The sequence below is a fragment of the Gobius niger genome (genome assembly GCF_951799975.1).
Source record: "Gobius niger genome assembly, chromosome: 8".
Classification (NCBI taxonomy): Eukaryota; Metazoa; Chordata; class Actinopteri; order Gobiiformes; family Gobiidae; genus Gobius; species Gobius niger.
In genome coordinates this window covers 19,595,088-19,616,997 of record NC_136859.1, presented here as the reverse complement: position 1 = coordinate 19,616,997, position 21,910 = coordinate 19,595,088, and the positions used below count along the sequence as shown (strand labels likewise).

The 21,910-nt window shown below is 40.9% G+C and overlaps 2 protein-coding genes across 4 annotated transcripts in view; one reads left to right on the top strand and one right to left on the bottom strand.

Moving 5' to 3' along the window:
• Positions 1-21,910, bottom strand: part of eomesb (eomesodermin homolog b) — a 383,568-nt gene that overhangs the window by 144,534 nt on the left and 217,124 nt on the right. The window lies entirely within an intron of this gene.
• The window catches only part of LOC306967220 (CUB and sushi domain-containing protein 3-like), a 184,190-nt gene that overhangs the window by 13,273 nt on the left and 149,007 nt on the right, over positions 1-21,910 (top strand). For all 3 annotated transcript variants that reach the window (XM_079562149.1, XM_079562150.1, XM_079562148.1), the window contains exon 2: positions 15,794-16,016. In XM_079562149.1, the coding sequence (XP_079418275.1) occupies positions 15,794-16,016 (223 nt within the window). The remainder of the gene's footprint in view (positions 1-15,793; positions 16,017-21,910) is intronic.

Genomic DNA, 21,910 nt, shown 5'->3' with positions numbered 1-21,910 from the left:
TTTCTTCTTCCTTCTCTTCTTTGTTTGGCTATTCACATCACATACTTTCATTTCTGTCAGATGAACATGGATTTGGACTTTATTTCTTTTCTATTTCAATGCTCTTTTTTAAGCTTGGGGTTCTAGGATAAAAAAGTCACCACAAAAAGCAAAGGTCACAAGCTCTAATATTTAGTTGGAACGCCTTTAGCTTTGATTACAGCATGCATTCGCTGTAGCCTGGTAAACCACACCCACTTCTTTTCTGGACATACACGGTAAACAAGTGGCTGATTGGCGGCTGAGACTAAACCAACGACCGTCACAGAGAATTGACAAGGTTACGTCACTCGCTGTGCCGCTATGTTGTAGTTCAATCAACAGTGACACGTGCAGAGGTTATTAGCCAAAACTAATCACGGATGAAGATGAAGATTTTGCCTCTGCAGTCGAGGATTTGGCCCCCGCAGTCGAGGATTTTGCCTCCGCAGTCGAGGATTTGGCCTCCACGCTTTCGTCAGTTTATATTCAGTACATATTTTCTGAATTGGACTACAGCTGTCGTCATGTCCGCTAATTGCTGATTGGTTAATTTCACTGACAAGCTGTGCGCGTTAAGCCCGCCCATTCAAACTGCTCCAATTGCTCCGTTACCAGACGTGGAATGGACAGGGAATAGTATGGCAGAGTCAGGCAACATTCGCTGTGGCGTTGTTTCAATGAGCTTCTGTGACGATTTGCTTTAATTTTTCACCAAAATCTTGTATTGATGATGGAAGAGTGTGACCTCTGTGGAAAGCCTTCTCCAGCACACCCAAAAGATCCTGATGAATCCTGGCATTGCCATTGGAATATGTCCTTGCCATCAGTGAAGAAGAAATCTAATGATGGAGTAACCTGGTCATTCAGGATGTTCAGGTAGTCAGACCAACTCCAGCAACTCCAGATCATAACAGTTACTTAAATCCAGGTGGTGACTTTTTTTGTTTTTGTCAGGCACTGTATTTCATCTGAGTATTTCATTTATACAATTTGAAATTACCCACTGGATCTATCCATATAATAGTTGGTCATTATTTTGGACATATGTTTGGAATGAGTTTATACAAACGGATGTACAACTCAATGTGGCTGCTGTCTGTTTGTCTGCCTGTACTGGAACAGCTGTGTGTGGACTGTGTGTCAGGGTGGCCCGGGTGTTTGTTGACCTTTGCTTTCCTCTGAAACAGCTCTATCTCTCCACTTTTACCCTGTAACCAGCTTGGCCTGATGGATATCTCTGTATTGCCTCACTCACCTTTAAGGTCAGGTGCAAATCAGAGCAGGTTTTTTTGCACTTAAATTTTGATTGCTGGGAGTGGTGCCGTTGGCTCGCTGTCTGATTGTGATAGCCCATCATCGAGAACAATGATGAAACCCATTGGCGGCAAAAGAGGTGTCCTTGACTCAGCATACGCCACTGTTATTCACGGGAAATTGAGAATCAGGCGCAGAGACCAGAGTGATACATGCTGCTCCTACAACAGGAAGTGAAGCAGACTAACAGCAAAAATTCTTCTCCTTTAATAAATAGGATGATGACAGTGCCAGTATGTGTTGGAGTAGTGTTGGAGTAGTTTCACCTTCACACTACTAACTTAGTCCTGAGTTAATATAAAAGTATAAAATGTTTAGGGAATAGCAGAAAGCATAATTGTGTAGCTGTATCTATGATTTATACCATGATCAGTGAGAATTCTAATACTCACTGGAGTGCATTATTTTTGTATAACTGCACAGTTTGTCCGGCTAAAGTTAAATCATGTTCTATATCCACTGCAGCTGTTTCCATATGTTTGTGAAGTGTGACATCACACACGCACACAATAATAAGCTGCTCCCGCGTCCAAACTGTTGACAGTTCCATAGATACACACAGCAAAAAACCTTATCTGAATCTTCTGTAAGTAAATGTAATATTTCTTTGTGATCAGATGTTTAAAATAAGCCTTGTAATCGGCTGTAGGTTCAAATCAGCTAAATCCCATTATAGTGAAGGGGGTTGAAAAGCGGCCATAAAGTACTGTTGAACCTGGAAGGTGAGCGATGACATCATCACTTAAAGCAGTGCTAAGTAACTTGTTTACCTTAATAAATCCTTTTCGTAGTTCCTCTGGGGGTAATACAAGTGTTAATGTGACGATTGGGGGGTCTTTCATCTCCCCCGGTGTCTCTGGCCAGAAAACCACAATTGCAACTTCGCTGCCACCGGGTCGGAGTCACCAATACACACTAGTGGAATCACGCAGAAGAAGCTAACAGGCTAACGGGCAAGGCTAACTGCGGTCTCGCGCCACTTAAATAGTATTTACAGCCAAGTTTGAGTGAAAAAAATGATCTCCATTGTGAAATTGGATGAACAATATCCCTCTCTCCCTCTGTCTTTTCTGTCAGCGTAGTATTTACTCTCACGGACAATTAATACGTAAAACAATGCAGCATGCTGTGACACCTGCAGTGTACGTATGGCCTCAAGGGGCACGATTTACTTAGTATTGCTTTAACAAACCTATAGTAGCGACAAACAATTGAGCTGGAACTAACTTCAGGTACAACACCCTAAAAAGTAAAATAACTTAAAAAATGCAAACAGGTCCACATTAACAGTTTCAGTTTGTGGGATCATGCTGAAACTCTGCTGCAAGTCGTGGTGCTTGACTTTGCGTCGTGCACTAAAACTGTATAATGCATGGCTCCTGGCTGTTTAATCCTTACATATGGAACAGGACTTTTGCCAAACTTTCTGTCTGGTGCTGTCTACTTCCTTGGTGTAGTTGGGTTAGGCCCTAGAGCTTTTGTGTAAGGTCACTCGCATCAGCCTTGTGAGTTCAAATCTCAGTTACAACTTGAGAGGACAGAAATATAAATTCATGCCGTCCTATTTAACAAATACTTGAGCTACAAATGACCTTAAAAAAGGGAAAATTAATAAAATCTGATTAAAAACATCAAGGTCTTTGATGAGTGTATTTGGCATTTTATTGCTCATGAGGAAGTAAAGTAAATTGGTTTGGTTTTGACAAATATGTATGATACCGTTCATAGAATCTATCCAAAGTCTCTTCAATAGCACATTCTGTGCAAAGTTTAATCCAGGTTTTGGCGACTGGTCACGGTGTCCTCACAAAGGAACAAACTGCACTGCCCTGTCACCAACGCTTTGTCGGGGAGGGGGGGTTCAGCGACTATCAGCCAAAATAGTGTTTTTCTGTGACTGTCTCTTGATGGATGTTTGGTGAATCTTCTCAAAGTGGATTAACTTTTATAACCAACGCGAGTCCCCAATGTGATGGAGAGGCCAGGACAGAGCGGTGGTGAGTCAAAACACGTGTTAGCGTGTGTGTTAGCCATTTATGAAGCTATGTTGCAGATGTCAACTCCTTATAACTGCATTGTGAAGTAGCTTCACTTATTGCTGTGATATTTATATTTATTTTACTGCTAATAATGCATGGGCAGATCCGCTCGGAGAGAGGGGGCGGAGTTAACTGAATCAAAGCATCTTGTCTTCCAGGTTTGCAAAATACCCCCAGAAAATCCTTTAACACTACAGATGGCTCATGATTTTATGTTCCTTTAACCTGAAGGTGGGTCAGACACTTAGTTTGCGACCACATTTGATGATGGTGCGTTTAAGTAGTTGATGAGGACGGGCAATCACTCATACCCCTTGTCCCACATCCATCACCCGCTGGTCTGTTTGATAATAATAATAATTTGGATGCCGGTAAACTGCCCCCTCCCCCCTCCCTTTGGCACATAATCATTCCTCTTTATGGACACGATAAATCAAAGCGCTCCACAACATATTTACTGCATCATCTAATCCTTCAAGCAACGCACCGGCAAACTGTTGCACTTACATTAACTATTATTCAAATGCTTTGCCGAATACAATGGCCTATAATTTTCAATCAGAGGCTAAAAGTGCCTTATATGGGATTTGTAGGCATGTGTGATGATGAGGTTGCAGATTCTAATCAACTAAACACTGATCTCGCCACCCTTGTGTAAGAGTCATGGTGACAGTGAAAAATGATGGCACATTTTCCCATTTCTGAAACACACCTAGAAGCAATATGTGTCACAGACCAGTGCCACTTTAACAGACAAAATATCGAGGAAGCGGCAAATTATTTGACTGGTTTAGAAACTGAACCAGTTAGAAAAATAAAAAGACTTTAAAGGGATATTTCAGGATTTTTGACATAGGGCCTCATTTCCTAGTGTTGTTGATTCCAGAGTGTTGTTGATTTCTGGAGATCTTTTTTTTTAATTCATGCGGGAGTCCTTGTATTTGAAGAGTTTAGTGGCGCTAGGCTAGTGCTAGGCTAGCGCATGTATATGGTAACTAGTAGCCAGCATTAAAAACAGTCTGACAGTGCACCTGAGGCAAATCGCTTATAACACCAGACTACCGATATAAATGTCTGTGTTGACTGAATAATTTTTGAAATATAACCATTTTGCATTTAAAAGAACTTATATCTGAGCAGCATCAGCTTCCTGGTTGTAAGCTAGGAGCGGCGGAGTGATCTGCTAGGTTACCGGATCTACAGTAGTTTGTTTATCTGCGGCCGGCATTACTGCATGTGTAATTCACAAAGGAGCTTTCTACATCAGATATGGCAACGTTTGGAAGACTGCCCCATGATTTTGAAGAGGTTTTAAATGCAGGCTACTAGTTACCATAGACATGCGCTAGCCTAGCACTAGCCTAGCGCCACTAAACTCTTCAAATATAAGGACGGCATGAATTAAAAAAAAAAAAAACTCCAGAAATCAACAACACTCTGGATAAATAGGAAATGAGGCCCTATGTCAGAAATCCTGAAATATCCCTTTATGGCTGAAAGTTGGATTGCAGATGTTACATGGTCGAAATGAGCAAATCGCATTAACAAGCGTCTCATATATATTCGTAACGTATATATTTTTTGTGAACTTAAATGGCTGCTGTGTTTAGGCATTCAATGTGCTAGTTAGACACTTGCTTCTGACGCAATGAGTTAATAGGCTATCTATGAGAATATATCCCATCTTAGGCCCGTACCTTGAAAATGAATAGATGACATACAAATTTTGCTAGGTTTTTTGGTTATTTTGGCAGCCGAGAAGAAATAACTTCAGACCTGTCAAGGCTGAGAGATCCGGATATGAAATTGGCCACCACTGTTTTTAATATTTTTTTTCTCCATTGGTGGTTACAAGAAGGCATGAAGGCGGTGTGCTTTTTAAAGAAATACATTTATTAAAGAAAAATAAAATACACACATGACTGACTTTTTTGGCAAATGACTCTTGCAAACATTTTTCATTTGTATTTTGCAAAGGTTACATCAGTTGAAGTGTCTTAATCTCGATGACCTTGTTTAATCAGAACCTCGGCTTCTGCTAAAATGACAATGGCTCCTTCAATTATAGCTCCAATGTACAATCCAATCAGTGTGTTTCTAGGATTGCTATTCACTGAGACTCAGAATGCATTTCGTGAGGTACCCACAATATTTTTGCCTGAACAATGAATTTAATCCCATGTTAGTGGTAATCAATCACTGCAACTGAACCTTAGGCGACGCTGTTTAATTCAGAAGTGGCAAATAGCAAAGATGTAGTGCTCAAGTCCCGACTGTGACTTGTTTACAAAGTCATTTCCTGGACCCGTAACTTAAGCACATTACGGAGGGCTCGTGACTCAACAACAGCTTCAGATTAGAGACATTTGGACTTGACTGATTTGGCTTCCACTGTGTCCATCCATTGTGTGGACTCTCGCAGGCACACACTGCTGTTGTGTCCTTGGGCAAGACCCATCACCCACCTTGCCTCCAGTGTCTGCGTACATTGGTGTATGAATGAGAGTGTGAATGGGTGAGTGGTTCCTTGATGTAGAGCGCTTTGAGTGCCTAAAGCAGGTAGAAAGGCGGTATATAAAGGTGACAATTTGTGACTATTTGTCTCTACTTGGAATAGGAAAATCTCTTGGGCTGGGCTTGTGACTTATTTATAAGGTGGTACTGATTTGACTTGGACTTTATTTTAATGGCTCAGACATGCACTTGGACTTGACTAGAACAGAGCAGTGGGAGAAACTAGCTGCTCTAGAACAGCAAAATTTGGAAAATTAATTGCCACTTTTCAATTTATGTTTTTAAAATCTATCTGCTTCCGGGTACATTTTCATCTCATTCACATTCATTCACATTAGAGAGAAGCCTTTCTTATTTTCAGGCCATTTGTGTCTAATAAAAAAAAGTCTTGGAAATAATAGCTTGCCTCTGCTCTGTTTATGAGGGTTTATCAGTGCAGCGAATGAACGGTTTCTTTCTTCCAGGAGTTTTCGTGCTATGAAAAGGCAGCCAAAAGAGAATCACATTGTGCGGTTTGATTGCTTCACCCTTTGCATTAGAAACAAGCTTGACAAAAGACCAAGCCACGTGTATACAAATGTGCATGATGTGTGCACTCAGAAAAACGCCAGACACTGACACAGAGATGGGCCAGTTTGAAGTGAGGAAAAACAATCTTCTGCTATACGGCAATGTCTTTGTTCCGATGGCATCCGCATCGATGTGTAGTGCTGAATCAGTGTGCAAATCCAAGGCCAGGATTATCTGTTTTTTTCTTTTTTTTTTGCTCTGAAATGATTTAGTTGCACCAAAATGGAACAAAATAAGCTTGGAGATAAAAATCTATTTTGCCATTAATTTTGTTCAGTTCATTTCCTCTGATTAGTTGTGCCTGTCCTGTCCACATACGCATGAAGCAGGTGCAGATTAGACAGTGTTCATGCCTCTTGAATTTTGAAACTTGATTTCGAAGGTTAAAACTCAAAAGCTTCTCTTCTGTGAATAGCTGCCTCTCACCATCATAGTCATCATTGGAATTTTATTGTTATGAGGTTTTATCTGTCTTCTTACACTATCAATACAGACTGAGTAACTGCTTGAGAGACAAGCTTTAGTGACAATGAATATCTGGGTATACTTAAATGTAATGCAAAGTCATGCAGCAATAGACCATACCACAAATCTTTCTTGTGTTTTCTGCCTCGCTTCAATTGCCCATTCCATTTTGAGGCAGTAGCTCAGTCTTCCATGGAGCTTTAGCTTGAAGTAGCATTACATGATGGTTTATTAGTTGAATCCCAGATGTATGTATGAACTTGAGGAAACGAAACGAAACGAAACGAAACTAAACTAAACTAAACTAAACTAAACTAAACTAAACTAAACTAAACTAAACTAAACTAAACTAAACTAAACTAAACTAAACTAAACTAAACTAAACTAAACTAAACTAAACTAAACCATAGACAATGCCTAGTTGTTTGCAGGGCTGAGACAAAAACATACATACAAAACTTTACATCTGTAATAATCGGTCACTTAGGGCAATTTAGTCAGTCATAGTGCTTAAATTCTTTATCTTGTAGTTTTAGAAATTCATTGCTTTTTGTTGTTCAATTGCTGATATTGGGTTTAGTATTTAGCAACTTTAACAACCGAGCGCACTTTCTCCAGTTTGGCATTACCCAAATCTTAAAGCTTTAAGCAATAAAAAAGCGACAAAAACATGACAAAAACGCTTCAAAAATGCGGCGACACAAATCAGTTTTGTAGACCTTAGCTTTCAAATGAGGCATTACACTGGCCTATAGGCTGTAAACTCTCCAGTCAAGAAGCTTTTAGATTTGGGTTAGCTGAACTGAAGAAAATGTGCTCGGTTAAGGCGGGGGTTAAGAGTTTAGATACTAATTATTTCAGTACTGATGAGTTGTTGTGTCATCATGCATGGATTATTATTTATCTTATTTCATGATTATGTGATGCCCAGTGATGCTTAAAGCAACTGAGCAGGGGCGGTAAGACAAAAGCTAACTTGTTTTTTTTTCAAAAGCAACAGTAAAACAATCTGCTGGTGGCTTCAAAGGTGCAGTGAAATGTTGCATCCGTGTGTATATCCAAAGGCCAGGGGTAAATGTAACTATTTGCGAAACAGCTGAGCCCATTCTTGAGCTGTCTGTCAGCCAGCCTGCTGCCCGCTGGGGCCCCCGATCCTGCCAGACTTTTGCGTTATTATCTTGATTCATATTTCTGAACTGCGTTTTCCCCACTGCGCACTCCCAGCATGTTGTTAATTTGGTTTCTCATCACAATTTATGGTCGGTGGTGTTGTAGCATGGCGCTAACACAGGGTCGATGAAAACCCCCGGGAGTGCATTTTTGCAATTGGAGCAATGATGGAGGGTCGAACGTAGGCAAATCCAAAAAAATACCCATAATGCAACCGTGAGTAGTAAGTGGATTAAACGCATATCCGCTCTCTGGTAGATGCGGATGTATTGCGGTTGCATTTTCGTCTCTGAAGTTACAAGATGAATACTAGCAATTGCGCTTTTTTATAGACACCGGTTTTATGACGATGACAGGGCTTAACATATTACAAGCGTGTGTTAAATGTAGAATAGAGATTTATAATGGCCAGCTAATGGGAAAGACGCAAACAAAAGAAGGAGGATGCCTGGGAAAATGGAAGAGAAAGTGCCAGGGTAAGGAGGATAAAGGAGGGTAATGCATGAACTGCATTTGTGGTTTTTGTGTTCCACAATGTTTTACTGAATACTTTTGTACATCTTTGCTGTGTTTTTGTGGGGATCGGTGGATTTAGTACTGCAGAGAGTCCATAATGGTCGTGAAGAAAGCAGTTTTTTAAAAGTAAACCGCAAGCTTATCAGCTAAACCCATTTGAGACCAACACATTTCTTCTTCTGAGACACTGAAGAGGCACCTGCAGCACAGAGGAGGCATCACAAGAGGCGTTACAGGAAACAAGGAAGGGACGAACAAGGAGTTATCCGGGCGAGACTCACAGCTAAGCCACACATACCTTTTATTGTTCTGGCTAATGGATGTTCACTGGAGAATAAAACAGATTAACTGCTAAGCTCTTCCCAGAGGACAGTGAAACACTGTTGTGGAGCAGAGGGGTGGGTCCTAGGTCTTCTCGGGGGGCCTCTTCCCAATGCCCGAGGCGATCCGGAAGCATCCGGAACAGAGGCCACCTCAGCTGGCTCCTCTTGACATGAAGGAGCAGCAGCTCCACTTCGAGCTCTTGCCAGGAGACTGAGCTCCTCACCCTCTCTCTAAGGGTGTGCCCTGCCACCCTGCGAAGGAAACTCAGTTTGACCGATTGATTCTGTGATCTTGTCTTTTCGGTCATGACCCAGATCTCAAAACCATAGGTGAGGGAAGGAACGTAGGCCGGCCGGTAAATTGAGAGCTTTGTCTTTTGACATTGTCTGTCAAAAGCAGGTTGGAGGTTTTTGCGCTGTGCACTTGTGTTCTGTCTCTGGAAAATCAAAACAATCCGCCACTCGAAAGGTGCTGCGTCTCACCACATTAGTTATTCAATGCCTTACAAACAGAGAAATGTTTCAGGGGCTAATCGAGCTGTGTGGAGTAGGTATAAACTCGGGGTGATTGCAAAAGTCGCCTATAAACATGATGATGCTCACTTTTATCTTCATAAAACGCGCATGGCGTGAATCATTGCCAATTAAAATGACACAAGACTTTACTAGCTGCTTGTAGTGGCAAAGGCACATATACCGGCGCCTCTCTTTGTCTGGGTAAAAAGTCTATCAAGCATCCACAATGAAGTAATTATCAAATGTCATTCAAATGTAATTTAAAAACCAATTCATATCCCTGGTTGCACCCTGGGACCATCCACTCTAGGCCAATGTTAATCCCATGACTACAGCAACGCAGTGGAGAAGAGCATTAGTATTCCTCTGGAGTAATGTCATGCATCCCTCCCTGTACAAGTCTGATTCAGCCTTTTCCACTAAAGGGAATTAAATGTAACCTATAAAAGGATAATAAGTGCACATTAGTGGGTCGGCTGACCTTCTCTAGTGGACCTGCCCTCCTTGATATTCCTCTGTAGACCTGTTTAAATAATCAACATAAAGATGTGTGCAATTCACATTTCAAATGCATAATAAGGCAACCGCTTATGTTGATTAATGAAATAAATGTGTGGTATAACCAGTCTTCTACATGGAAGACTATCTTATTCTTACTGTGACACAATCCTTTTACTTTTACTGTTTGACAATACAAAACATTTTGTTGTTTCACCTTATTTGTCTGATCTGTCAGGCTGCCAGCATTATGTGCGCCTCGAGGGGAATAAAAAGGGAAGTGCAGTGGAGTATCAGAGGGTGCTGAGGGTGTAACACAATGAAACCTGGACATATCCAGGGCTGACAAGCGTTCACACTCGCCTTGGCTCCTCAAGGCACAGACACGTCAGATCACCCAGGAACTCTTTGTACAGTGTGAGAATATCACAGACACCCTATTCATACAGCTGGAACATCAGTAATGCACTCTCCCAATCCTCTATCATTTTCATATTGTATCAATTCACACTGACCTTATTTAGTGTTGCTAAGCAACCTGCAACTGTTTTAGTGCGATTTCTAAATTTAACACCACGTAAAGCTCCCAGGGACGTCATACCAACAGTTAGATAAGAGTCTAACTGTGAGTGCAGTGATGAGAAGGGCCATGACGTGAAAGACACAAGGAGTCGGAAAAAACATTGTAAGGATTGTACCAAAGGATCAAAAAGGCGAGAGCTGGGCAATTAATCGAAATTTAATTGAAATCACAATCTCAATAATCATCATGAGGCTTCATAATCGACAGGTTTAGAGCAATTTCTTTGGCACAAACAGCACTTAGTTTGGTAGACTTGTGTGCGTTAAATGAGACTTAAAGGGACTATGCGGAGTTTAAAAATGTTAAAATAATGTAATTTCCTCCCCCTACATGTTCCAGCCATGTCCTAATGTGTAGAATGAGCCCAGACCTGTTCACCACAACTGCCTCTAAAATCCTGCACAGTCACTCAAAAAGGTGTTAATTCGGGTCCAAAGTGCCGTCATGCACGAGCTTAATATAGAAGCTGCAGTTACGCATACGGCCTGAGATGGCAGTAGTGAGCATAAAATCACAAACTTGCATCTAGCCCCTTCAATGAAAGCATTTGTTTTTGTTTGAGCTAAGGTTTGAATTAAAGATGTAAAAGATGAATAAAAGTAAGATGTATTTAATTTGTTGTGACATTTTTTTATTGAATCGAACTCGAATATGAGAGAAAAGAATCGTGATTAATTCTTTCCAAATATCGTCCAGCCCTAAAAAAGCTGTCATTTAAACTCCATACACATACACCAATTACGCCTTTTACAATATAAACTAAGTTTTTGTAATTTTCCTATGAGAAAGTACTGAAAAGTGAAAACACGCACTCACTCCAAACAGCTGCATTTATTGTTCAGATGTTCAACCTTACGATCACAGTAGAATAAGTTCAATAAATGCACACATAAACATCAGGAACAGCAAGAATTTCTATATTTCTTTGCCTGTAAAGCTAAGCACAAACCTCATCTTTTTGAGCTTATGTACTGATATGTACTAATCTTACTAACTGTAATTATCACACATTCTGACTGACAGCCGTTGCAATAATATAACTGCAATTGTAAACGTATGTAATAAATAAAAAAGGAAAACACACACGCACACAAATACCAACATTGCCAAGACTTTGAAGGCAGTAATCAAAGTGTCTGTCAGCTCCCTGTCATGCACAAGTGTGGACATCACTGTTCTATGCTGCGGTCCACTTCACATTAAAACAAGCCTTGGTCTTGTTATCAGAGGACGCATTCGCTTCTGAAGTTACAGTAATGTCAGTCTGCTGCACAGACACTGGGCTTAGTGCACAATGTTGCAGTCTTTATCACTTCAATCAATCACTCTCTAAACGCTTGCATGCTTCTCTAAGCTCTTATAGTCTGTACGGTCTAGCGTACAAAAGCTTTTGTATACAGCGTATCTCTCCAACTCTGCGCAACGAAACTTACAGGAAAATCTAATTTCCTTTAAATTAATTGGATGCAGTATCCAGTTTATAGTACAATCTATAGAGTACATATTTGTAAACAGTATTTCTATTTTGTGAATGGAAATGTACACATATAAATAAAAGTTATTTTAGGAACGACTAAGAAGAAGAAACCAACCACAGAATCTGTGAATCACAACTCACAAAAGCAGCACTGTAACTACTACCAACATTTCACCATTTGTTCGTTTCTGACTGTCTCATGTAGTTTGAACCTGCTGCTCCGAGCCGCCTCATCCCCCTGGGCTGAGGCTAAACCTCCTTCAATCTGCTGTCCCTGTGAGTCACCAGTCTGTCACACAAACTATTGACTCTGGACTTGTGTTGTGACTAGTGCTTGCCAGCCCTCTTCTGGAGTTTTGATTTTCTTTTTCTCCCCTTTTGTTCCTGGTGCTTTGTGAAGATGGAGAAAGTGACACTACGGCTTACCTTGCAATGTCTCGAAAGGCCGGACCTACACTTTTGGTCCCGGTGCCTTCCTTCGTAAATTGCTTTTTTCCTCTCCATTATGAAGCAATATAGTACTTTTGGTTTGGCAAAATTGTCCAAATTATAGTTTCAGGGTGTAGTAACACACTCCTGCACTTTATGCCTCGCTCTACCACTGGTACAAAAGCCTGTCTCATGTCTCCAACTATAAAAGAGAATGGTATGAATATATTCCATGATGTAATATCTACTATAGACTATATTTCTGCAACTGAGCTCTAACACAATTCATGTTGTGAATTCGAACATTGTGCATTACTTACGAGTTTAGGTTAGTTTAGGTATAAAAATGTGTACAATAGGTTCCCCACTGGGACTAGGGCTCCTCTGAAAAAGAGATTCTTAATATCAGGGGGACTATCCTCGAATATAAAGGAGGAAACTCACACAGACACTGGGAGAACATGAAAAAAAAAAGGCCCTCCCCTTTTGAATTCGCACTCAGGATCTTCTTCTTGTGGTTGTGAGGCCGGAGCACCTAGCACGGCGCCACCATGCCACCCTAGTGGCCAGTTGTGTGAATATTTTGAAATTTTCACAAATACTGTCAGTCAGATGGGTGCATTATTCATCCTATTGACACTACCAGCCTGGTTGAATGTTTCCGCTGAGCTACTCACAGGTCTCTAATCTCATGAGTGGAGCTCTTGGTATAGCTGTTAGTAAAGCCGTTTGGAGGTGCAGTAATGCTCACAGGTTGGCTCAGGTCCATCCTGTAGGCACTGAATCTGCTCTCCAAATGCATCGTCATTTCTCTATTTGCTTAATGTTATCTGACTAAGAAGAACAAAAAGAGCACATAGTTCTCTTCACAGTCAGACCAACAGCTTGTGGTTTTTGACCCGGAGACCGGTGATGTACAGTGTGTCAAAAGCAGCGTAAAGCTGAAGGTCGTCAGGCTTGATCACTGCATCAAGGTGATTTAGTTTGTGTGGACAGGGCACTTGTGCGGACAACAACAGGGACTACAGTTCACCGCATCTGCTTAGGGTCAGGAAATATTTATTTTAGACATATGCTAGTGATTCTACTTGGCACATTTCTGAGAAGCAGATCTTATTTTCTCTGAAGTATTGCTTGATGGTAAATGGGGTGATGAGGGTTTAATCATAAGTCATGATTTCATACAACTAAATAGCTTTTAAGCATTTTCAAAGCATTTTATTTCAATCATCATCATAATTTTCTTGAGTCTTTTGTGCAATAGTGTTACTTCATTTAATTATTATAATGCTCTATTAGCATTTCCTTCTCATGGTCACGCAAATGGTTTGAAACACGCAATTATTAGCATTACTGTGCATTCACTAAGATCATAGAGTGCTGTGTATTTTTTCGCTGCAAAGGAAGTCACTACTATTAAAACAAAGTCACACCCATCGGAAACCGGGTATTGACTATTCTCTCACAGTAGTATGGACGGTACTTGACAAACTTCTTTAGAGTTGACCTTTTTTTTTTAATCACATTTCTCTCAGTATTCACGCAGGTACAGGCTTTTGATTACCTCACATACAGTATCTGCCAAAACGTTTCTGTCGGAACCTTAAACAGCTGCCAGGCTTTGTCCAAAAAATAATGAAATTAGAGCCGCTTGATGAGAGGTGGAAATTAATTGCCAGTTTGTCTCACGCTGTAACATTTGGACTGCTTGCTTCCCGTCAATTTATAAGGAGGGCGTACGTTTTATAAAGAAAAATGACTGTGGACTGCGTCTGGTGGGCCTAGTTAGGGGCCATTTGTGATGCAGAGAAGCCAAGTGATCCGTACATTCTGTCTTCCCTCCCGTACCGCAGCGGATGTCTATGGCCCTCGCTGAACATCTTTTACCGAAGGAGTGTGAAAAGCTAATTACACCAGAGTCATTTGTGAGTGATAAACTATGCATCTTAATTAAGGCTGTGTTCCATTAGACAACATGTAAGATAACCCTGGAATGTAACGTTTTTGCATTGCGTCCACACATTTACGGGACCTATGCAGGCATGAGCGGCCTTGTAAACTGAATTAATGGGACAGCAAGGATGCGGTCTTTACAGAATCGTATAACAAGGTGCAAGGATGTGCAGAAAAGGCAGGTCTTAAGGGTTTGTGGACCTGATATAATGCGCTAGATGCTTGTGTGTTTGCTCCCTGCTTAGTGCTCATCTCTGGGGTTTAGAGGCCCTCTGGAAAAACAATGAGCAATACAGATGCAATCGGGCTATTTAAAGAAAACACCCCTCAATTATGCATTAGGCTGCCCTATACGTCAGGCCCCAAACAACGCCACTCAACACATTGAGTGCCGCACTGTTTTTGAGATTTAGCAGTTGAGTGCCAACAATCCAGACCATTTTTCATATTTGTAGCACCATAGCATATTTTATGTTATAGCTATGGACACATGCTATGGCTCGTATGAACGACGAAACTCTAAGCTCTCCATAGGTGAAAACAGTTTAATTCTACGTGCCTCGGTACCTGAGAAATCTAAGCTAAACCGAGGCTAAATTTGATCAAAATTACAGATTTTTTTTCTAGATTCTGAGATAATTAGTGTTTTATCAAACCTCTCCTCCTCACCTCCTCCTTTGTCCTCTCTGGACGGACACTAATGTTATGGGAAGAGGCAAATGCCTAAATATATTTGTTTCAAGTCAATTTTCAATGACAACATTGTTTACACATTTTGAAACGCTGCATGTTATCGATCGCTTTCGCCAATCACTGCGTGTGCATTTCAACAGCCTGGTTCTCGGATTGAAGACTTAACCCAGCTGTCGTTGGACCGATTTTGACCATTTAAAAACTCAATCTCAACTGTTTCGATCTTTCCATGGGAAGAGAGATGTCGGGGTTACAGCTGTTCGCTATGCAACACCACGCCCTTTCAGACTAAAAAAAAGAGAGAAAAGAAACGCAATAATATATATGAAATGTCCAGATCGTGATTCTTCACAAGTTTTTGATCGTCATATATCTCACTTCTGTTCATCACCGAGCTACCAAAATCACACATACAGTGTATAAGAGTGTCTACTTTCGCAACTAACCCCCCCCCCCCACAGTAGTTTTTCAATGGTATCGTGAAGCCATTCCAGCCTGCTTTATTTAACAAAAAAAACTGAACAGAAAATGTTTTGTCTTCCCTTAAATATTGTTTATGTGCTACTACTGTAAATGTTTTTGATATCCACAGTGAGAAAAAACTCTTCATTTCAATGTTCGCTCTATTTCTGCATATTTGCAAATACATTTTGTATACTTATAACCTTCACAGTGTTCTAAGACTCTTCTTTCTCTCTCTCTGTCTTTGCAGGTTTTATCCACACGTGTGGAGGCACTTTAAAAGGCAAGAACGGGACTATAGAGAGCCCAGGTTTTCCGTATGGATATCCAAACGGAGCGAACTGTACCTGGGTCATTTTGGCCGAAGAGGGGAACAGAATACATATAGTTTTTCAATCATTCGCCGTGGAGGAGGAATATGACTTTTTATCTTTGTATGACGGGCACCCGCACCCGCCCAACTTCAGAACCAGGTAAGGAAGACTTCCTTCTGCTTTGAAATCTGCAGGGGCCTAGAGATGTGAGGCTTCTGAGCCTCAGCCAGACCTGCTCTTCTTTAATGTACACATGACAGAGATTGCAACAGGCGTCTGATGCTATAATGATTTCTATTAATACTAGCTGAGACCCGGCCTTTGGCCGGGCCTCGCTAGTCTCCACATTTGATATTCAGAGATTATGAGTTATTACAAAGAAATGTCCAGTATAGTCCCTATAACCCGTCACTCAGTACAGCTGTAGACCCACAGTAAGCAGACCAGTGGTTCCCAACCCATTCCTAAAACTATGGCCACTCCAAATGTTTAAAATAATGAATGCTAAAAATAATTTCAAACAAACTGCAATTGGAGTGTTTGCACCCGTACTCCTTTCTTATAAACTACATGGACAATATGTTGCAAAACTCAGGGAATAGAATTCAAGAAACAGTGGAATATTTATGGAGAAATATTAGCGGTTCAGCTCTAACGGTTCGGTTCACGGTGCAGGACCCGTGGTTTGGTGCAATCTAAAAAATAAGAAGTTGTTTTTTATTAGACAGTATTTATATCCTTATAATACAATTGGCAATGCTTTCAAAGCCGATTTATAGAATGTAAAGAAGAAATAGAGAAGAAATGGTACAGCAGCAAAGTAAAAAAAAACATAAATATAAAAAAAAAAGCAACAGTGCAGGCCATGCGCTCGTTAAGTGGTTTCACTTTCGCTTTCCGCACACGGAGGCTGAAGCTCTCGGAGCAGCGCGTTTCAGTTGAAGCTCGTGTTTCTGCGTGTACTTTTTTTCGGAGACAAAACTTTGGAGACGGAATATGAGCAGGATTGGGTCTTACGCATGTGTCTGAGCTTCTGACATGACAGCACTGGATCTGTAATGAACCACAGCCTCGGTCACTGCAGGAGAGACTGAAACAAAGACGCGTAGATGTGTTTTGGAGGATGTACCTGTACCTGCGGAGCGTCTGCAGCTGCAGTTTAGGGTGAGTGACGATCACACACATCGCCCTGTTAGGATGCGCGCACGCACACATACACACACACACGCACGGCAGTCAGATCTCGAGCACTCGCGTTGTTGTGACGGCGGGTTGTCCTCGGACAGCAGCACCGCGGTCCATATGGACCCGTGACCAATGCCCGCGGCCGGTGGGACGGTGACGTGGGGCCGACCGCGGATTGTTGGGAAATGAACATGGCAAGTCTTATTTAGCGCTTTTCCAGACGCTCGTCGGTGTACAATTTGTTGCAGTATTCATTCAGTCCACTGCGCACATCAGCCCCCACCACCAACCACGCACACACTCACTCCTGTCGCCAGGTTCCCAAACGGTCTCCCATCCCAGTCCTAACCAGGCCCGTCCCTGCTTAGCTTCAAAGTCGGTATGGGAAATAAAAATGGCGGCGCCCAGGCGGCCATTGAGATAGCGTTTTCTATAATAGATTTACTGCTCGTAAAGTGCCATGTGAATTTTTTTTAGTTTTTTTTTATTAAGAAAGTAATTAAAATAGACATATAAAAGTTCAAGAGGGATTAGTCAGTACAAATAAAAAATAATAACGAAGAATGGGTTTATGTGTTATCTGATTGGGTCTTGCTTTTAAACAGTTAATTTGTCGTCTTTGTAAATTATAACACAATGGGATCCAAACTAATGCTTCTTAACCACATAATCTGACTGGCTTCATGGGAAGGGCATCTGGTCAACCACGAACCATGAAGTCAAACCGTAACCACACAGAAGAGCATTCACATTAAAAACAGAAAAAGATGAAGTTATCCTGAACGTTGTTGCGTTCATTACAGAAGCTGTACTCCTATAATTCATTCATGAACTACGGAGAGCCTGGATTTTCCAAGAAACCCCCCCCCCCCGCAAAAGACAGCCTGTAGCACTTACTTCCAGTCGAGCGTGCCGCGTTGGCCCTGGTGATGCATGGGTCAGCTATTCAAATGCTTCACTGGCGGAGACAAAACCTTAGAAATCAAACATTGCATTACTCGTTGTTTACCTCTGCACAATTCTTCTGCACGGTGCACGGCACTGTGTGTTTGCTCGAAGGCACACATCCGGCTGTAGCCGAAACGTTTCGCTCCTCATTGTTAGCTGTATTTCTTTCCTCCACAACTGAATTATTAGGACATTGTGGGTATGATTCGGATAGTAAATTCTCTCAACTGAGCGGCGCACACTTTGGTAATTGAATTTTGAGCAGAAATTTATAATCTTGTTGAGATGACAGTCCATAATTTTTAGCTGGAGAAGGTTATTGTCCTGGACCCAATTGTAAGATTGTAATTAGAGGATAGGACTGAATGGTGTGTGATCTGAGTCCTCCTTGGAGCAAGAGAAGACATATGGTAGGTTTAACACGTAAACAAACAAGACAAGTCATCCTGGAGTTTGTTAAGTGAAGTATCCTGATGACTTGACACTGATTTTAACAGTAAATAGTAAGGCTTGTGTATTGGTAAATCTTTGACTATAGGATAATGTTTGCATCAGTGGACAGAATAAATATAATATTAACACCCAATATATTAACACCCGACATGTTACAACTGTTACATTCAACAATAACTCTCATCTGCCACTGCTGCCAGTGCACTGCTTTTAATTTAATCAGGTATTGCAGTTTTTGCAACTGATTCAAAGTCTAAAAAGGCAGAAGTGGTTGTGATTAAAATGTATTATTTCTTCTTCTCTTGTTGTTGTGAATCAAAAAGGTGGCATTAAATAGCTGATGAAAGTATGACTGACATACTTGCTCTATTACAGTAACAAAGACACAACTAAAACAATTAGCTTGCTGTTGAGTTTAGTCCTATGCAGTAACTTTTTTCCTGCTACTTCCTGGCATACTTTATATCTTGCCTATTTAGAAAACGATTATTCACGTTTAGCCTTTAGTCCATGTACTAATTATCAGTGCTAATTGTTAGAATTAGCATATACTAATTGTTACATTAGCATATAATTGCTACATAAAAAATCAGGACAACTTAGCTATTATGAACTGACTCTCTCATTAACCGCATGTAGTCAATTGGTTGCCACTCGTTAAACAGCTCATGATTGTTTTTTTTGGTTTTGGTGTTGCGGTTCCCGATCCTCATTGGGAACACCCCTGCTAATCCTGATCCTGCTGGAGGGGCAGAGGTCAGATGGTATTGTGATAGTGATTTAAACCATGCAGAGGTCATGGAGGAGGACACTCCAGAGCTGAGTCACCACTGTTGAAACTTGTGCAGATGACTAACTTCAGGTACATTACGTTTGCATAATGGAGCAAGGTCAGGCTCATAAAGATCTGTCCTCATACTTGATGGCGTCTAATCACCTTGCTCTGCACATAATATGGCTATTACTCTCCCTGTGTGCGTTGCCAAATAATCCTGAAGATATGTTGTGTTTGAAAGCAGTCGCAAAGTACATTTTTGACATTGTTGTACCTCAGCCAGTCTATACAGCAAACACTGAGTAAATCTTGGGCTGTGGTATAATTAGGATAATTTCTGAAGGATGTTAAATCAGTGCTGCTGCTCACGTCGATGTTGTGTAAACAAAAGGTATTTTATTGGCAGTGATTTTAATTTAATGCCTGCATAATGGCACCGCAACAAGGAATAATGTCATCATATGTGATTACAGATGTTGTCAGTTTTGTGCTTATAAGAAAATTATGGACTGTAAAGTTTTACTAACAACAAACCATTCAGGATTAGATCCCCGCCTCCCTGTCTTGAAGGCATGGCCGCAAATTAATCTTTTCTTTGATGATCAACTGCAATAATTCCTGCTGTCTCTGAATGCAACACGAGAGCACACAACAACAGCTGTGTTGTAATAGGCTAAGTGTGAGTTTAGTTCACTAGTTTATCTCAGTAATTGAAGCATTTTAGTCAATCTGAAGTATGCAAAACAGTATTTTTATGTATCCAACAAACATGGAGGAATATTGTAGATGTTATGCAGTGAGTTTGGATTATAATGGAGAAGCCATCATGTTAAAGTAGGCAGCGCATTTGTTTTTTGTTTGATTGTTTGGTCACAGTGCATTTGGTCCTTTGGGGATAGGGTTTGATTGGTTATTACCCCCCCTTGTATTGATTTTGGATTTAATTTTTTCACCTTAAAAACAGTTTAAAGCAGAACCAAGTAACTCATGCCCCTAGAGGCCATATGCGCCACCGCAGGTGTCGTAGCATGTTGAGTTTTTTTAACTCATTAATTGTCTGTGAGAGTAAATACTGCGCTGACAGAAAAGACAAAGGGATATTGTACATCCAATTACACAATGAAGTTTTTTTTTTCACTCAAACTCGGCTGTAAATGTTGTTTAAGTGGCGCTAACCCGCATTTAGCTTTGCCCATTAGCCTGTTAGCTTCTTCTTCGTTCTTCCATTAGTGTGTATTGTTGACTCTGAGGCAGAAAGTTGCATTTGTAGTGTGCTGGCTAGAGACATGAGGGGGAGATGAAAGACCCCCCAATCATCCCATCAACACTTGTATTACCCCCAGAGGGACTACGGAAAGGATTTATTAAGGTAAACCTGTTAGTACTGCTTTAATGTAGCTATTTTGATTCTGTATAAACACTGACAAGATAGACACATACACTCAAGTAAAAATATAGCATCAAAATGTTGATGATAAACATACTCAACAAATACAGTTACAATAGCGACAACGATTACATTTCACTCTGTTGTGGTCGGGCCTCCTGCATATGCTAAAATAGCTAAGTCATTTGTTAGTATGAAACTGCAATGATGTTTCTAAATGTCCCCAGCTACCCTTTTTCCAAAACAATTGAGGCTCTTCTAATACCAGCAGATATCCCAAATAAAGGGTTAAGTGTTCATAAATGAGCACAATAAAACAGTTGATATCTGAGATGCTGCCAATCCTCTAATCCCGCTATTCAGTGGCCGGGACACGCAGCACCAGTCATTTATGCGAGAATTGAATTCAGCTCAAATGTTGATGGGTGTTTCCTAATCCATCCCCAAACCTCTAAATAGCAACTTTGTTTTTGTCATTTAGTCACAGTGCTGTTTATCCCAGCACCGGATCCATTCAAAACGTGGATTTATTATGTGGTCTGCTGCCAGAAAATCCAAATTCCAAGACACACTATCTCTGCTTTGCCTCTGGGGCCCTGATTGTACGCAATTAATGTTGCTCTCGGAATGGAAAAATCTCAGAGTTGTGGGAAGCAGTTTTTATGTCTCCCCCCCCCCCTTACCTTTTGTTTAACTTCATCAAAAAGACTTGCTCTGAAAGCTGCTCACTAAGGTGCTCATTTCCATATAAGGCAGAGCTGGTTTGTTCTTCCTGGCAGTGAACTGGGAATGTTTTTCTCTCATCCAGGTGAAGACGATTCCTGGTCGCCCATCTCTTCCGGCGTAATTATAAATAGAAAACCTTGATACAGATTAAAGAGACGTGAGATTTATGAAAGCTTTTAATTAATTAGGGCTATAATTCAGAGGGGAACGAGACAAAAGCAATGGTTAATATTTAAGACGCTTAAGAATGGCCTGGTGTGATGGACATGATTAGTGCCAGTGCATTGATGTATGTATTCTCTTTGCTGAGTGAAGTTTCCTCCTCTGCTGCCGCTCTTGCACCAGGATCAGTCCCCAGTGCGCAGAGTGGCTGTACTCACTCTCATTATTGGTTTCAAGTCACAGATGTAAAAGTAAAACCTTAGAATCCACTTGTACGCCAGCACTAATGATAACGTCGGAAGTTCAATCTTTGCGTGATCGTGAAAAAAGCTGATTTGGACATGAGCTGAACAATACATTGTCAAATGATCATTATTATGACATTTGGTGATGCTATATCCATATCACAGGAAGCCA